This window comes from Balaenoptera borealis (assembly GCF_965194805.1).
Source record: "Balaenoptera borealis genome assembly, chromosome: 2".
Taxonomy (NCBI): Eukaryota; Metazoa; Chordata; class Mammalia; order Artiodactyla; family Balaenopteridae; genus Balaenoptera; species Balaenoptera borealis.
In genome coordinates this window covers 68,422,105-68,439,378 of record NC_138867.1, presented here as the reverse complement: position 1 = coordinate 68,439,378, position 17,274 = coordinate 68,422,105, and the positions used below count along the sequence as shown (strand labels likewise).

The 17,274-nt window shown below is 35.6% G+C and overlaps 1 protein-coding gene across 2 annotated transcripts in view; it reads left to right on the top strand.

The window, feature by feature from the left end:
* The window catches only part of EDIL3 (EGF like repeats and discoidin domains 3), a 431,990-nt gene extending 423,647 nt beyond the window's left edge, over nt 1-8,343 (top strand). For both annotated transcript variants that reach the window (XM_082377943.1, XM_082377944.1), the window contains one exon: nt 5,321-8,343. In XM_082377943.1, coding sequence (XP_082234069.1) covers nt 5,321-5,470 — 150 coding nt within the window. In that variant the 3' untranslated portion in view covers nt 5,471-8,343. The remainder of the gene's footprint in view (nt 1-5,320) is intronic.
* Nucleotides 8,344-17,274: the final 8,931 nt, after the last annotated feature.

The following is a 17,274-nucleotide window of genomic DNA, read 5'->3' as shown; positions in this document are numbered from 1 at the left end:
GAGTTTATTTTTATGCATGGTGTTAAAGAATGTTCTAATTTCATTTTTTTACTTGTAGCTGTCCATTTATCCCAGCACCAGTTATTGAAGAGACTGTCTTTTCTCCACTGCACTGTATATTCTTGCCTCCTTTGTCGTAGATTAATTGACCATAGGTGCATGGGTTTATTTCTAGGCTTTCTATTCTATTCCATTGATCTATATTTCTGTTTTTTATGCCAGTACCATACTGTTTTGATGACTGTACCTTTGTAGTATAGTCCAAAGTCAGGGAGCCTCATTCCTCCAGCTCTGTTTTTCTTTCTCAAAATTGCTTTGCCTATTCAGGGTCTTTTATGTTTCCATACATATTTAAAAATTTTTTGTTCTAGTTTTGTGAAAAATACCATTAGTAATTTGATAGGGATTGCAGTGAATCTATAGATTGCCTTGGGTAGTGCAGTCATTTTCACAGTTTTGATTCTTCCAATCCTAGAACATGGTTTATCTTTCCATCTGTTTCTGTCATCTTCTATTTCTTTCATCAGCATCTTATAGTTTTTGGAATACGGGTCTTTTGCCTCCTTAGGTAGGTTTATTCCTAGGTATTTTATTCTTTTTGAAGCAATAGTAAATGGTATTATTTCCTTAATTACTCTTTCTGATCTTTCATTGTTAGTGTATAGAAATACAACAGATTTCTGTGTATTAATTTTGTATCCTGTAACTTTACCAAATTTAACCTCCAGGTGTTCGTGTTTTTTAGGTTTTTTTTTCCTGTAATTGATTTCTAATCTCATACCTTTGTAGTTGGAAAAGATGCTTGATATGATTTCAATTTTCTTTAATTTACCAATGCTTTATTTTTGTCTCAGTATGTGATCTATCCTGGAGAATGTTCCATGTACATGTGAGAAGAAAATATATTCTGCTACTTTCAGATGGAATGTCCTATAAATATCAATTAAGTCTATCTGGTCTAATGTGTCACTTAAGGCTTCTGTTTCCTTATTGATTTTCTATCTGGATGATCTGTCCATTGATGAAAGTGGAGTATTAAAGTTCCCCACTATTATTGTGTTACTGTTGATTTCTCCTTTTATAGATTTTAGCATTTGCCTTATATATTGAGGTGCTCCTATGTTTGGGGCACATGTATTTACAATTGTTATATCTTCTTCTTGGATTGATTCCTTCATCATTATGTATTGTCCTTCTTTGTCTCTTGCAATAGTCTTTATTTTAAAGTCTATTTTGTCTGATACGAGTATTGCTACTCCAGCTTTCTTTTGATTTCCATTTGCATGGAATACCTTTTTCCATCTCCTCACTGTCAGTCTGTATGTGTCCCTAGATCTGAAGTGGGTCTCTTTTAGACAGTGGTCTTGTTTTTGTATCCATCCAGCCAGTCTATGTCTTTTAGTTGGAGCATTTGATCTGTTTATGTGTAAGGTAATTATTGATATGTATGTTCTTACTGCCATTTTGTTAATTGTTTTGGATTTCTTTTTGTAGGTCTTTTTTCTTCCCTTCCTCGTTTGTTCTCTTCTTTTGTCATCTGATGACTGACTTTAGTGTTGTGTTTAGATTCATTTTTCTTTTGTGTGTGTACCTATTGTGGATTTTCAGTTTGCAGTGACCAGGAGGTTTTGATAAAGGTAGTCTGTGGATTTTTTTGTTTTTTTAATTAATTAATTAATTTATTTCTTTTTGGCTGTGTTGGGTCTTCATTTCTCTGCGAGGGCTTTCTCTAGTTGTGGCAAGCGGGGGCCACTCTTCATCGCGGTGTGTGGGCCTCTCACTATAGCGGCCTCTCTTATTGAGGAACACAGGCTCCAGACATGCAGGCTCAGTAGTTGTGGCGCACGGGCCTAGTTGCTCTGCAGCATGTGGGATCTTCCCAGACCAGGGCTCGAACCCATGTCCCCTGCATTAGCAGGCAGATTCTCAACCACTGCACCACCAGGGAAGCCCCCAACAAGATTGTTTTAAGTTGCTGGTCTTTTAATTTCAAGTACATTTCCAGTATCCTGCATTTGTACTCTCCTCTTCTCACGATTGCTGGCTTTGATATCATATTTGTGTGTGGATGATTTCCTACTTCTACTGTATGTTTGCCTTTACCTCTGAGCTTTTCCATTTATAATTTTCTCATTTGTAGTTGTGGCCTTTTCTTTTCCACCTAGAGAATTTCCTTTAGCATTTGTTGCAAAGCTGGTCTGGTGATGCTAAATAATCTTAGCTTTGCTTGTCTGTAAAGCTTTTGACTTCTCTGTTGAATCTGAATGAGAGCCCTGCTGGATAGAGTATTCTTGGTTGTAGGTTCTTCCCTTTCCTCACTTTATATATATAGTGCCACTCCCTTCTAGCTTGTAGAGTTTTTGCTGAGAGATCAGCTGATTACCTTATGAGAATTCCCTTGTGTGTTACCTGTTGCTTTTCCCTTGTTGCTTTTATTATTTTTTTCTTTGTCTTTAATTTTTGTCAATTTGATTACTATGTGTCTTGGTGTGTTCCTCCTTAGGTGTATCCTTCCTGGGACTCTCTGTGCTTCCTGGACTTGGGTGACTATTTCCTTTCCCATGTCAGGGAGTTTTTCAGCTATTATCTCTTCAAATATTTTCTCAGGTCCTTTCTCTCTTCTCCTTCTGGGACCCTTATAATGTGAATGTTGGTGTGTTTATGTTGTCCCAGAGGTCTCTCAGGCTGTTTCATTTCTTTTCATTCTTTTTTCTTTATTCTGTTCTGCAGCAGTGATTTCCACCATTCTGTCTATCAATCAGCTCACTTATCCATTCTTCTGCTTCAGTTATTCTGCTATTGATTCCTTCTAGTATATTCTTTTTTTTTTTAAACAGTATTTATTTTTTAAACTAATTTATTTTATTTATTTTTGGCTGTGTTCAGTCTTCGTTGCTGCGTGCAGGCTTTCTCTACTTGTGGCGAGCGGGGGATACTCTTCGTTGCAGTGTGCGGGCTTCTCATTGCGGTGGCTTCTCTTGTTGCAAAGCACGGGCTTCAGTAGTTGTGGCTCTCGGGCTCTAGAGCACAGGCTCAGTGGGTGTGGCGCATGGGCTTAGTTGCTCCACAGCATGTGGGATCTTCCCGGACCAGGGCTCGAACCCATGTCCCCTGCACTGGCAGGTGGATTCTTAACCACTGTGCCACCAGGGAAGTCCCTAGTATATTCTTCATTTCAGTTATTCTATTATTCATCTCTGTTTGTTTCTAGGTCTTTGTTAAACATTTCATGCATCTTTTCAATCTGTACCTCCATTCTTTTTCTGAGACCTTGGATCATCTTTACGATCATTACTCTGAATTCTTTTTTGGGTAGATTGCCTATCTGCACTTCACTTAGTTGTTCTTCTGGGGTTTTATCTTGTTCCTTCATTTGGGACATATCCCTCTGCCATCTCATTTTGTCTAATTTTCTTTGATTGCATTTTCCATTCTGTAGGCTGTAATTCTTCTTGTTTCTGCTCTCTGCCCCCTGGTGGATGAGGCTTTCTAAGAGGCTTGTGCAGGCTTCCTGGTGTGAGGGACTGTAATCTGATCACTGGTGGGTTGGCAGGGCTGTGCTCAGGAAGACTTTAAGCAAACTGTCTGCTGATGGGTGGAGCTGTGTTTCCACCCTGTTGGTTGTTTGGCCTGAGGTGACCCAGCACTGGAGCCTACAGACTGTTGGGTAAGGCTAGGTGTGGGGAGGAAATGGCAGCCTCCAGGAGGGCTCACACAATGAGTACTCATCAGAGCTGCCACTGCCAGTGTCTTTGTCCTGGCAATGAGCCACAGTCGCCCTCTGCCTCCATAGGAGACCCTCCAATACTAGCAGGTAGGTCCGGCCCAGTCTCTTTGGAGGTCACTCCTTTTTCTGAGTCCTTGTGTGCATGAGACCTTGTGTGCATCCTCCAAGAGTGGAGTTTCTGTTTACCCCAGTCCTATGGAATTCCTGCAGTCAAATCCTGCTGGCCTTCAAAACCAGATTCTCATGGGCTCCTCCTCACATTGTGGCTTCTTCTTTGTCTTTGGATGTAGGATATCCATCTTGGTAGGTTCCAGCAGGGTTTTTGTTTGTTTGTTTTTTGGTTTTTTGTCAGTTGTTGTTTAGCAGTTAGCTGTGATTTCGGTGTTTTCATAAGAAGAGGTGAGCTCACATCCTTCTACTCCGCCATCTTGTCTCCATCCTTATTAACTTCAATTTTGGTCAAATGTATGCTGATAGCTTCTCCCCATGTTTTCTTGTGGTCTCTGGTAGGTCCTTGGATGATGATTCTTTGAAGGAGGGGAGATGGTGTACCTTTTAGTCTGGGTCTAGGTGCAGTCCAAGTGTTCACAGCAAAAGTAAGCACATATGAAAAACTCAGTCATTCAGACCACACGCCACTACTCCACACTGTACCAACAGCCAACTGCCGATTTTGTTTTATTTTTTTCTAAAGCAAGCACTTCTCAAAGTTTACTGTAAAAGCCCCTTGGGAGAAAAATGGACATAAACACTGCAAAAAAGCTTTGAAACAAAAGAAGCATGAAGAAGTCATGGGATGCCAACATGTCAGGATATTATAGGTCACAATGGTCACAAGAGTATTGTATGGATCCAGGAATTAATAGACAAGGCAAGAAAAAAGTAGTTACTAGCATTGATTGTGGTTGTCTCTCTTGATGATGGGTTAATTTTGTTCTCTATGTGAGAAGTAAGCCAAAGACATTGCGATAGAGACCGTTATGCTCACCAGATATCCACATGGTCCTCTCCATTTCCCAGCCTCCTTTGCAGTTGGGCTGAGGTCATATAATTAGTTAAGATCAATGAGATGTATCCAGAAATGATTTAAGCTGCTTCCATACCTGGGTTTTTAAAACATCCTGTGTAATCTAACAGCTTTCTCTCTCGTTGCCCCTTATGAATGTGGATGCCGCGTTTTTCAGAAATGGTGGTAATTTGCAACAGCCTGGATCTCTGATCACTCCTTAGAAGAGACCACCTTCAGCAAGCTGCCTAACCAACAGCAGCCTGTGACAGAAGCAAAAAATAGATATGTTGCATTAAAAAAAACCAAACCTGACCTTTAAAAAAAAAACATAAAAATGATAAATCTATGTATTCCTGCCTCAGACAGTTAAAATACATTTTCAACTTATTTAAGTCTTTAAACATTCATTGGCTAGTCAATTTAAAAATGATCATTAAAAAGAAGCTGCAATATGTCTCGAAAAATATAACATGATTAGTTATCAAATCTCACATATGGGAGAAATGATCCAAACAAGAAAATAATAAAAATAATTCCCAAGAAAAAGAAAGCCATATGATTGATAGTCTGTTCGTCTTTACTAGGTTTTCCAGGGCAATTTTGACAATGATACACACAGAAAAAACGTCATCGACCCTCCCATCTATGCACGGCACATAAGGATCCTTCCTTGGTCCTGGTATGGGAGGATCACGCTGCGATCGGAGCTGCTGGGCTGCACAGAGGAGGAGTGAGGAGATCCCACAGCCCACAACCCTCCTCTCTATTTCCCTAAAAGTATCTCCACGGAATGAACTCTGCAAAATCTATTGGAAACTGAATGGAATTTTTCATGAAAAAGTGATCAAATTACGGTAGGCCACTAACTGTCTTCTTAAGGAGGTCTAAGCCTGCCTTTTCAAAGGTTTAATTTGATTTTTATCATTTAAATTTCTTAAGCAACATCACATTAGCTGTGAATTACTTTTCTCATTGTTTTCTGACTTCTTCATACTGGTTGAAATATATTAGGCAAAGAAAGTAGCACTCTTGATAGCAAGGGTAAAAAAATCTCATAGTTATCAAATAAAAGCAAGAGTTGTTAGAGCTTTCGTAATCAATACTCAACTTATTCTTATAAAAAGAATACTGCAATGTTAGCAATAAGTTTTTTTCCCTTCTGTAATGAGTCTATATTATCTTAATTATTTCCCTGTGCCTGACACTGTCAGTGTTTATAACCAAAATTTGAAGAAGAATCTGTAACATGCAGTACTAACTGAAATTATAATTCTCATTTTACTTTTATTTCTAATCAGAGATTATGTGATCTTTCTCTTTGTGCTATTCTATATTCTATATATTATATATTGCCTGAATAAGTCCATACTTTTCCCAATTGACTTTTGTCCTATTACTTGCCTAAAAGAAGCATAATGTTTGTGTGTGTGTGTATATATATATATATATACACACGCACATATATATACATATATATATGAAACATGATTATCAGTAGATTGAGCATATTTAGTATCAGTAGATTGAACCTGCAATTCTCTTGTTTTTGAAGGAAGCTATAACTATGTAATCTCCAAATAATTCCTTTATAAAGACCTGAATACTACCATTTTGCAAAATTAACAACAAAATCATTGTTTCTTTAAGACAAAATTTAAACCTTTGTTTTGATGGTATTTCCATAGCCTTATCTTTACTTTAAAATAATAGAAGAATTATTTGTCTACTTAATTTTTTTGTTTTTAGCAAATATTGACAGTGCTGCATAACTTGGCCAAGCATAGTCATCATTTCTTTGTTCACCTCTGCACTTCCTGTGAAACTAGAATTTTATTGAGGTTTGAAATTTGTGGTGGTTTCTCAGGAAAGCACAGTGCATAGACATTTGTGAGAAGAGAAGTGTTTACTAACGACAAAGTAGTAAACCATTTTCAGGGTGAAAATTGATTTCTATCTAATTTGCTTCAAAGGTCCTGAAAAAATAATAAGCAATTATCATAATTTGTTATTGATAATGAAGGTTTCATTGCCATTCTCTCAAATTAAGGCTCACACTGCCTCCATGAAAGTCCTCAACATCTAATTTATAAGCTTTACAAGTATTTGTTTTATAAGGCTTAGACACAGAATTACTGGGGTTTTAAATTGTGTCCTGAAAAAGAAAGTATGGTATGTGTACAAAACATTGACGTCCTGTGCAACACTGCTAAGTTCTTTTTTTCCTTATTAATTATTTGTGCTGCATAACAGAAGCCACTGTCTTGTCTGTCAATGTGTTAACAGCATTTCTTGATGATGTATATATGGAGTGGTCTTCAATCATAGTGAAGAATTTAAAGAGAAAGTCAATCAATCAATCATAATGGCATTTTTAATAAGAACAAAATTAGGACTGGCTGGCCATGTATTTGTCCTATGCCCACATGCTTTCTACTTCAGGCTCTTATTATAAAATTGTTGATTTGAAGCATCTGAAATGGTGATCAGTTTTTAGCATCTTTCTTTCAAAAATGAAATTGCCATGTCATCAATATCATCTTTTTAAGATAACTTTAAATTAGGAATTTAAGTATTTTTAATTTGCTAAATTTTAAGGTCATGTTACAAATAATTGCTTAGGTCCAAAGCTATACACACACTCACTATGTAGCCAATGACCCTTATTTCTTTAAAGATTTACTGTCCCACTGAATTTCTAGCCATTTTCTCTTGCAGGTTATGCACAATTCTTGATTCTTTTCAGAGTGAGTTTTTAAAATTATGAGTAATTTTTTGTAATGATTTACTTTCTCAAAATTATTCATGGCTTCTTATGATGTTTGTTTTAAATTTTATTTTATTGGTAGTTTTTCAAAAAAATATTTTCAAAGGGAGTTTGTTAAAATTTTGTTACCTTTTAGAAATACATACAAATGGCTTTCTGTTGCTTGTGCATTTTGTCTCTGCTCTATATGTTTTTCACCAATATGACATATCATGGGATATCTCTTTATCCCATGATGCCCCAAATTAATAACAAAGGGATTCCCACATGTGGAAATGTTAATAATTATTGTGAACTAGTATGTAGCTTTTGTGTCATTTGTATCAATGACAAAGTGAAGCAAATTTATTTTATTTAAATTCACAGTAAAACAAGGAAAATCTCATAAGAACAAGGCACAGAAGAATCACCTAGCCTTCACCATATTGAGTAACTATAATATGCTAATTTTATAATCTATGAAATTACAATTTTAAACATATCCAGTTTATTTATGTCTTATTAAAAGCATTTATCATAATCACTGATTCTAATTTTAGGGTTGACTTTCTCTTTCTGAATGGCTTTGTAAGGGTTTATGTGAATTTTGAAGACTTAGGGTACTAATGAGTGTATCTTTACTAGTCAACAAATTATGAAATATAATATTCACTGCTAGCGTCTGATGTGTCAGTAAGTACAGAAATAACTAAGACACAAATAACCTTTGCAAACTTTCAAGCTGTGTAATATTCTAATGTTGGGTTTTTTTCTTTGTATATATACTTAAATCATGTAGGATGTTGTAAAATCAGTATGACCTTGTCTAGTCTTCAAAGTTAAAATAAACTTTTGAAAATCTGGGATACTTTACTTTTGAAGCAGTTGTAATCAAACACATTTGTAAGAACACACAAATTGTCTGAATGTCAATACCCACTACTCCTCTTAATTACATGCTGTTTTACTTTTTCTTTATACAGAAAAATGAAACAAGCACAGAAAAAAAAAAGGAATTCACAATAGCCTTCAAATGTACATTGATATCAGCCAAATTGGCCTTTCCAAACTTACTTACTTACTTATTAAAATGTGTGCATTTCTCCTGCTTTTAGCTGTGGACATTTTATTGGAATACTAATAACCCAGTCAGTCATTTTTTTGCCTCATGCATATTTAAAGTCTGTGCTCCAGGATTGATCTGCTTATTGGTAAACAGATGCTATTGCTGTTATTTCTATTGTTTAAGTACATGATTCTCAGGAGTATAATGAAGAGATCTAGTCAATAGTAAGCAATAACACAAACACTAATAGTATATTTATCCATGTAACTTTAGCTGCTGCTTAAAGAAAATCATAACACTTGGCTTCTTCATAAACCCTGTTTCAGCCTCTCTCTCTGAAAGTCACTGGTAAAATATTGAGTCTGAGTACTTCCCACTTTTAAGATATTTTCTTAAGAAGATTCAAAAAATTTAGGAAAAAAACTTGAGATATTAAATGTTGACTCAGTTGTGCTTCAGTGAATCTCTGATAGTTCTCCTCATACTAACTTATATATGTTTATGTATTCATACATGGTCCTATTTAACTGCATTTTAATGTGAATGGTTCAACAGGGTTCCATTGTTGGCCTAATTTTCACACACAAGCACACACAAATGTGTTTATATTAAATACAAGCAATTGTATATATATCTTTTTTCAATAAGGCCAATAAAGAATTATGACAACATCTATACAGGATAAAAAGTCATTGTGATAACAGAATAATTATTATTCAACAGAAAATTTTCAACTATGAGACTTTTAAAATTACTGGTTCAAGAACATTTCCAAGGAGGAAAGTCTGATCCTGTGGAAGTTTGACTTTAAAAATCTACTAAGGGTAACTTCTTCATGAATGGAAAATATTCTCTCTATATAACCTAAAATTTTAAAACATACAGCACTTCAGCTTTGAGTACATGATTTTAAGTGGAGATTTTGATAAATAAACATTAATTTTTACTGTTAGAAATGCCTTGCTCTCTCTCTTCCCAAAGACTAGTTTAAAACAATATTAACAATAGAGTTAGTGTGTTACTTATTTGTGAAAAATATTGCCACAAAGGTTTCTTTGAGATGCAAAAGGACCCTCTCACCTGAGCAGTTAAAGTGGAGGATTAAACCACTTTGCTGGTTGAGAAATAGCTGAACTACCCTGCAAGAGAATGCATTGTCATTGTCCTGACAAAGAAAGAATACCTAGGGTAAGTAGCAACTTTTCCATTGGTTTTGAAGGGGGAAACAGGATTCCTTGATTCTACTGCAGTAAGTAGCTATAATCCATATTGGATATTTCAACATTGCCACCAAATAAAGTATTTTCCACAGTACGCAAGTGGCACTTACTCAAAGACTTATTTCTGTTAGACGAATTTGGTAGCAGAAATAGGAAAAAAATTTTGGAAAAAGCTCCTCCATTTAGTTGTTTTTGCATATCTTGGCAGGACTTGACTGAGCCATTTTGAAAACACTAATGCTGTGGAAATATGGCATAGGAGCATCAGCAAATGGTCACCACATGACATGATTAAGCATTGCATAGGTGACTGCCTCTAATTTAATTTTAATTTTAACGTCCTCAAGGGCATGAACCACACTCTTCCATATTTTCCATATTTATGTAAAATCCCCATAGTACCATTCATGTGCCCACATATAAATATGTTAATAATGATGATGAATGGTGACATAAGCTCAACCTGCTGCCACCTGGGAAAGAAGTAGTGGTAGTGAGACTGATGGTGCATTCAAACAATACATCCCCCACGACCAGCGTGGAAACAGCTTTGAGAGAACTTCCCTAGGCATCAGGCCAAAACACTGTAGAGGATTAACAGGAAGACTACTGGGAGTAGGCTTCATGAATATGACACAGAAAGAATATTTTCAGTGATAAATGACTTAAATGACAAATTAAACAGATTTACACATATTTTATAATATTCCCACTTTTTAGAAATGTAAAGAAAAAAATAATAAAAAGGGCTTGCCTTTCAGGAAGAGAACCATAGTGGGCCAGCAGCTCTGGAAGAGATAATTAGTACAGCACTTCTCAAGGCCAATGGCACTTTCCACCTGGACCTGGGAAAGAATTGAACAGAGAGGTTAAAAATGGTATATCACAAAGGAAGCACTAAATAACACCAAGGTTAAAAATGGTGTATCACAAAGGAAGCATTAAATAATCAACTCCAAGGTTAAAAATGGTATATCACAAAGGAAGCACTAAATAATCAACTCCAAGAGTTTAACTTCCTCAGTTCTCAAGTTTTAGGTAATGATAGGGATTTTTTTTTTTAACAGTAGAAGCATCCTGCTATGATCTGAAGTTATGTCCTCCCACAAATTCATATGTTGAAATCCTAACCCCCAAATGTGATGGTATAGTAGGTTGGGACTATGGTGTAGGGGATTAGTTCATGAGAGTGAGACCCTCATGAATGGGATTAGTGCTCTCATAACAGAGCACCCTTAGAGCTCCTCAGCCCCTTCTACCCAGTGAAACACTAGCTATGAACCTGCAAGCTGACCCTCACCAGAAAGCAACCATGCTGGTATATTGAACTTCGACTTCCCAGCTTCAAGAACTGTAAGCCATGAATTTCTGTTGCTTATAAGTTAGCCAGCCTATAGTATTTTGTTATAGCAGCACTAATAGACTAAGACACATCCCAGAAAGGAATCTGTTTTTAGTGGTATAAATACCTTGATAAGTTGCTCGGGATGTGGACTTTTAAACAATAGTAAAATGTTTTTCAAATTTCCAGTGGAGAGAAATTGGTGGGTTAGGACTAATATTTCTTTGTTTAATTAAATATATTAGGAAAGGAGAAGAGCAGAGGGGAAAGGAAGGGAGGAATAAGTCCACTGTAAAAGTTCTTTCACGAAACATTTTTATTTCACTTATATTCCTGTGTATATATGTATTCTTGATCACCATGCTAATTATTTTTCTTACTCTGAAACAGCCATTAAAAGTTTGAAAGCCACTGCAATATGGTCCCTGAACAGTTTTCCAAACACATGGCACCTCCTGGCTGACAGGTATGCTGGTGGCCCAATGTGAGTTTAGAGCCAGAATTGGAGGGATCCTGTTAATAGGAGGCTTTTAGAGGCTGGATGGGGACAGAGGAGGCATGTGGTGTTGGAAGTCTAAGAGATTTTAAGAAAACAAATAAAGATACTACACAGAGAATTGTGTGAAGTTTTTCTTTGTGGTGGGCAAAGCCCGTTGTCCTTTTCCCCTTAAAATATTCTAATAAAATAAGTTGTTTCCTCTTCCATTTCATTGTTAGGGAAGATGCACCCAGGTGTTGAGTACAGCCCAAAGGTGGGTTTGCAGCATGAGCAGAGGCTGCCTGTGGGGACCTGGCACTTGGGGGATTAAATAAACTGCAGATTTATATATTGGTTTGTTTTTTTGAATAGACATTGATGCTTTTTTTTTAATGGATTTTTCTACAGTCACTTCTAGTTTAAAAGTCCATAATCTGATTCCCCCCGCACCATGAATCTAAACTTTTAAGCCTTTCAGAAACTCATACTACTAATTCCATGCTTGAGAGTTTTCCTACCTAAACCTAATATCACAAATACTTATAACTCCAAACGATAGCATTAGGCTGTAATTCATTACCTGTAAAATATTGAAATGCTTTCCCTTTCACTGGAGATATAAAAGCTAAATTCTTTCATAAATAACACTGTAGAAACTACTAAATATTAAGAAAAGATTAAGATTAACCAACCTCTTTTAAAAATCCTTCTTTGTTCCAAAAAAAAAAAAAAATCCTTCTTTGAATACAATCATACCTCAAGAAACAAGAAAAATCTCAAATAAACAACCTAACCTACACCTAAAGCAATTAGAGAAGGAAGAATAAACGAAACCCAAAGTTAGTAGGAGGAAAGAAACCATAAAGATCAGAGCAGAAATCAATGAAATAGAGACAAAGAAAACAATAGAAAAGATCAATAAAACTAATAGCTGGTTCTTTGAGAAGATAAGCAAAATTGATAAACCTTTAGCCAGACTCATCAAGAAAAAATGGGAGAGGACTCAAGTCAATAAAATTAGAAATGAAAAAGGAGACGTTATAACTGACACCACAGAAATACACAGGATCATAAGAGACTACTACAAGCAGCTATATGCCAATAAAATGGACAACCTGGAAAAAATGGACAAATTCTCAGAAAGGTACAGTCCCCCAAGACTGAACCAGGAAGAAAGAAAATATGAACAGACCAATCACAAGTAATGAAATTGAAACTGATTAAAATCTTCCAACAAACGAAAGTCCAGGACCAGATGGCTTCACAGGCGAATTCAAACATTTAGAGAAGATCTAACACCCATCCTTCTTAAAGTCTTCCAAAAAATAACAAAGGACCACTCCCAAACTCATTCTACGAGGCCACCATCACCCTGATACCAAAACCAGACAAAGATATCACCAAAAAAAGAAAATTACAAATATCAGTGATGAACATAGCCACAAAAGTCCTCAACAAAATAATAGCAAACAGAATCCAACAACACATTAAAAGGATTATGCACCATGATCAAGTGGGATTTATCCCACGGATGCAAGGATTCTTCAATATACGCAAAAGTGATACACCACATTAACAAACTGAAGAATAAAAACCATATGATCATCTAAATAGATACAGAAAAAGCTTTTGACAAAATTGAATATGCATTTATGATAAAAACTCTCCAGAAAGTGGGCATAGAGGGAACCTATCTCAATATAATAAAGGTCATATATGAAAAATCCACAGCTAACATCATACTCAGTGGGGAAAAACTGAAAGCATTTCCTTGAAGGTCAAGAAGAAGAAAAGGATGTCCACTCTCACCACTTTTATTCAACATAGTTTTGGAAGTCCTAACCATGGCAATCAGAGAAGAAAAAGAAATAAAAGGAATGCAACTTGGAAAAGAAGAAGTAAAACTGTCACTGTTTGCAGATGACATGATACTATACATAGAAAATCCTAAACATGCCACCAGAAAACTACTAGAGCTAATCAATGAATTTGGTAAAGTTGGAGGATACAAAATTAATATACAGAAACCTATTGCATTCCTATACACCAACAATGAAAGATCAGAAAGAGAAATTAAGGAAACAATCCAATTTACCATTGCATCAAAAAGAATAAAATACCTAGGAATAAACCTACATAAGGAGACAAAAGACCTGTACTCAGAAAACTATAAGACACTGATGAAAGAAATCAATGGTGATGCAAACAGATGGAGAGATATACCATGTTCTTGGATTGGAAGAATCAATACTGTCAAAATGACTATACTATCCAAAGCAATCTATGGATTCAGTGCAATCCCTATCAAATTACCAATGGCATTTTTCACAGAATTAGAACAAAAAAATTTTACAATTTGTATGAAACACAAAAGACCCCAAATAGGCAAATCAATCTTGAGAAAGAAAAACGAAGCTGGAGGAATCAGGCTCCCTGACTACAAACTATACTACAAAGCTACAGTAATCAAGACACTATGGTACTGGCACAAAAACAGAAATATACATCAGTGGAACAGGATAGAAAGTCCAGAGATAAACCCACACAACTATGGTCACCTAATCTATGACAAAGGAGGCAAGAATATACAATGGAGAAAAAACAGCCTCTTCAATAAGTGGTGCTGGGAAAACTGGACAGCTACATGTAAAAAAAATGAAATTAAAACACTCCCTAACATCATACACAAAAATAAACTCAAAATGGGTTAAAGACCTAAATGTAAGGCCAGACACTGTAAAACTCTCTGACATAAATCACAGCAAGATCTTTTTTCATCCACCTCCTAGAGTAATGAAAATAAAAACAAAAATAAACAAATGGGATCTAATTAAACTTAAAAGCTTTGGCACAGAAAAGGAAACCATAAACAAAGCAATAAGACACCCCCCAGAATGGGAGAAAATATTTGCAAACAATGCAACTGACAAGGGATTAATCTCCAAAATATACAAACAGCTCATAAAGCTCAATATCAAAAAATAAACAAACCAATCAAAAAATGGGTGGAAGATCTAAATAGACATTTTTCCAAAGAAGATATACAGATGTCTAAAAAGCACATGAAAAGATGCTCAACATCACTAATTATCAGAGAAATGCAAATCAAAACTATAATGAGGCATCACCTCACACTGGTCAGAATGGCCATCATCAAAAACTCTACAAGCAATAAATGCTGGAGAGGGTGTGGAGAAAAGGGAACCCTTTTGCACTGTTGATGGGAATGTAAAGTGGTACAGCCAGTATGGAGAACAATATGGAGGTTCCTTAATAAACTAAAAATAGAACTACCATATGACCCAACAATCCCACTCGTAGACATATACCCGGAGAAAACCATAATTCAAAGAGATACATGCACCCCAATGCACTATTTACAATAGCCAGGATGTGGAAGCAACCTTAATGTCCATCAACAGATGAATGGATAAAGAAGGTGTGGTACATATATACAATGGAATATTACTCAGCCATAAAAAAAATAATGAAATAATGGATAGACCTAGAGATGGTCATACTGAGTGAAGTAAGTCAGACACAGAAAGACAAATATCTGATATTGCTTATATGTGGAATCTAAAAAAAAGTATATAAATGAACTTAGTTACAAAACAGAAATAGAGTCACAGATGTAGAAAACAAACTTATGGTTACCAGGGGATAAGGGGAGGCAGGGATAAATTGGGAGATTGGAATTGAAATATACACACTACTATATATAAAATAGATAACTAATAAGAACCTACTGTATAGCACAGGGAACTCTACTCAATAATCTGTAATGGCCTATATGTGAAAAGAACCTAAAAAAAGAGTGGATATATGTATCTGTATAACTGATTAACCTTGGTGTATACCTGAAACTAACACAACATTGTAAATCAACTATACCTCAATAAAAATTTTAAAATAAATAAATAAATAGTATAAAATGGGAAAAAAATCAATTAATTCATAATACATTGTTTCTGCCTTTTATTCAACAGCACTATTTTTGGAGGTAATAATTAAAACCCATCAATAAGAATAGCAATAAAACATTACTTAAGGGAAATTTCCTGCACATCCTAAAACATATATATATATATTACCTGGAAGCTGAAGTCATTTGTGTTTTATTTACTTGTTTGGTGTTTTATCTGTTCTGAATTGCAGACATTGAAATTTTGATATAAATTGCGTTTAACATACCTAAATCCTTCTAAACCATCTATTTGAATAAAATCTTGTAATAGCAAGTTCCATGGGGAAAAAAAAATCCTTCTTTGAGGAAAATTTAAGAACTATGCAAGGTTCTGGAAATACAAAGATGCAAAGACTCTGACCTTCAGGAGCTCACAGTCTGGAGGGTGGGAGTGGGGGTGGGGGGAGACAAGGAAGCCAACAATCATATTGGGTGCTGTGACAAAAATATGCTCAAAGTGCAAAGAGAACACAGAACACAAGCACTCACACCAGTAAATGAAGTAGGTCAGGCAAAGCACCCTGGGGGAGGGGACATCTGAAATGACATCAGAACTGTCTAAATTAATACTCATGACCCCTGAAACCTCCAATTTACTATTCATGACAACTCTAGGAAGAACTGATTAACATTTCCTCTTTGGAAGAGGAGAAAGAAAAGCTAAAAGAGGTTAGGAGATTTGCCTAAGATATAGGGCGCTGATCTGTACCTAGATCTGATGATATCCTCCTCCTACTGCAATAACCTTTTCCTTTTTTTAAGTCAAAGGCTGCTGAAAATGTGTTTCGTTACATACTGGTACGTAACAACAGGAATGATTTGCCTCCAGACAAGCAGTTATTGTTTATTTTGCAACTTTGCATATTATCCTAAATAACTGAATACACCAGTATTACCTAACATAGTTTTTGAAATAACTCATTACTGGGTGAGGTGTTGCTCATCACACGAACATATGAGGAAAGATCCTCAAATGATGAACAGCTAATGACTACTGTGATATACTTCATAGCATCGATTTTTTAAAAGGAGAATAATAAGCCCGAAATGTCAAAGTATCTACTATCCCAAGACACAGTAAATAGCATATCCCCATGTGTACAGCATGAGATGGTTAATGTAAGAATCAAAACATTTATACTTAAGAAAATTTTGAGAATAGCATTCAATAGATAAGAGAAACCACAGGTATCTTCAATTTTTAGAAAAGAATTCCAAATAACACACACAAAAAAACAAAAACACAAAACATAAAACCACCTCTTCTTGAGTTCTAGTACCCCATATTTATGAGTTAACGTACTCTAGAAGAGTAGCTGAGTAGTGCACAATATCTTAGGAAATCAACCATGTGTACTAACACAATTTAAGGAATCAACTTCTTAACAATAAATAGTTGGCATTATCTTTTTCATTCCCTGGTGACTTTTCAATTAGTAGAATTAGGAGCTTAACCAGTGACTGATAACCCTGTGCAACCTCATGAAATCAGTAAATGAAATTTCTATAGCTTGATTTAAATAGCCAATTCTCTGTCAATGATTGATCAGTGAACCAGAATAAGCTGAAAGAATCTTAGACAACTGGAATTAAGGGACCATCAACTCTGGGATGCATTTGTTTAAATGTTTAATTCCCTAGGTTCTATTCATCCAATATCTAAATGTGTTCAAGAAAAGGTAGTATAACCTAAGTAAGTCTTTAGTATTTCTAATGACCAAT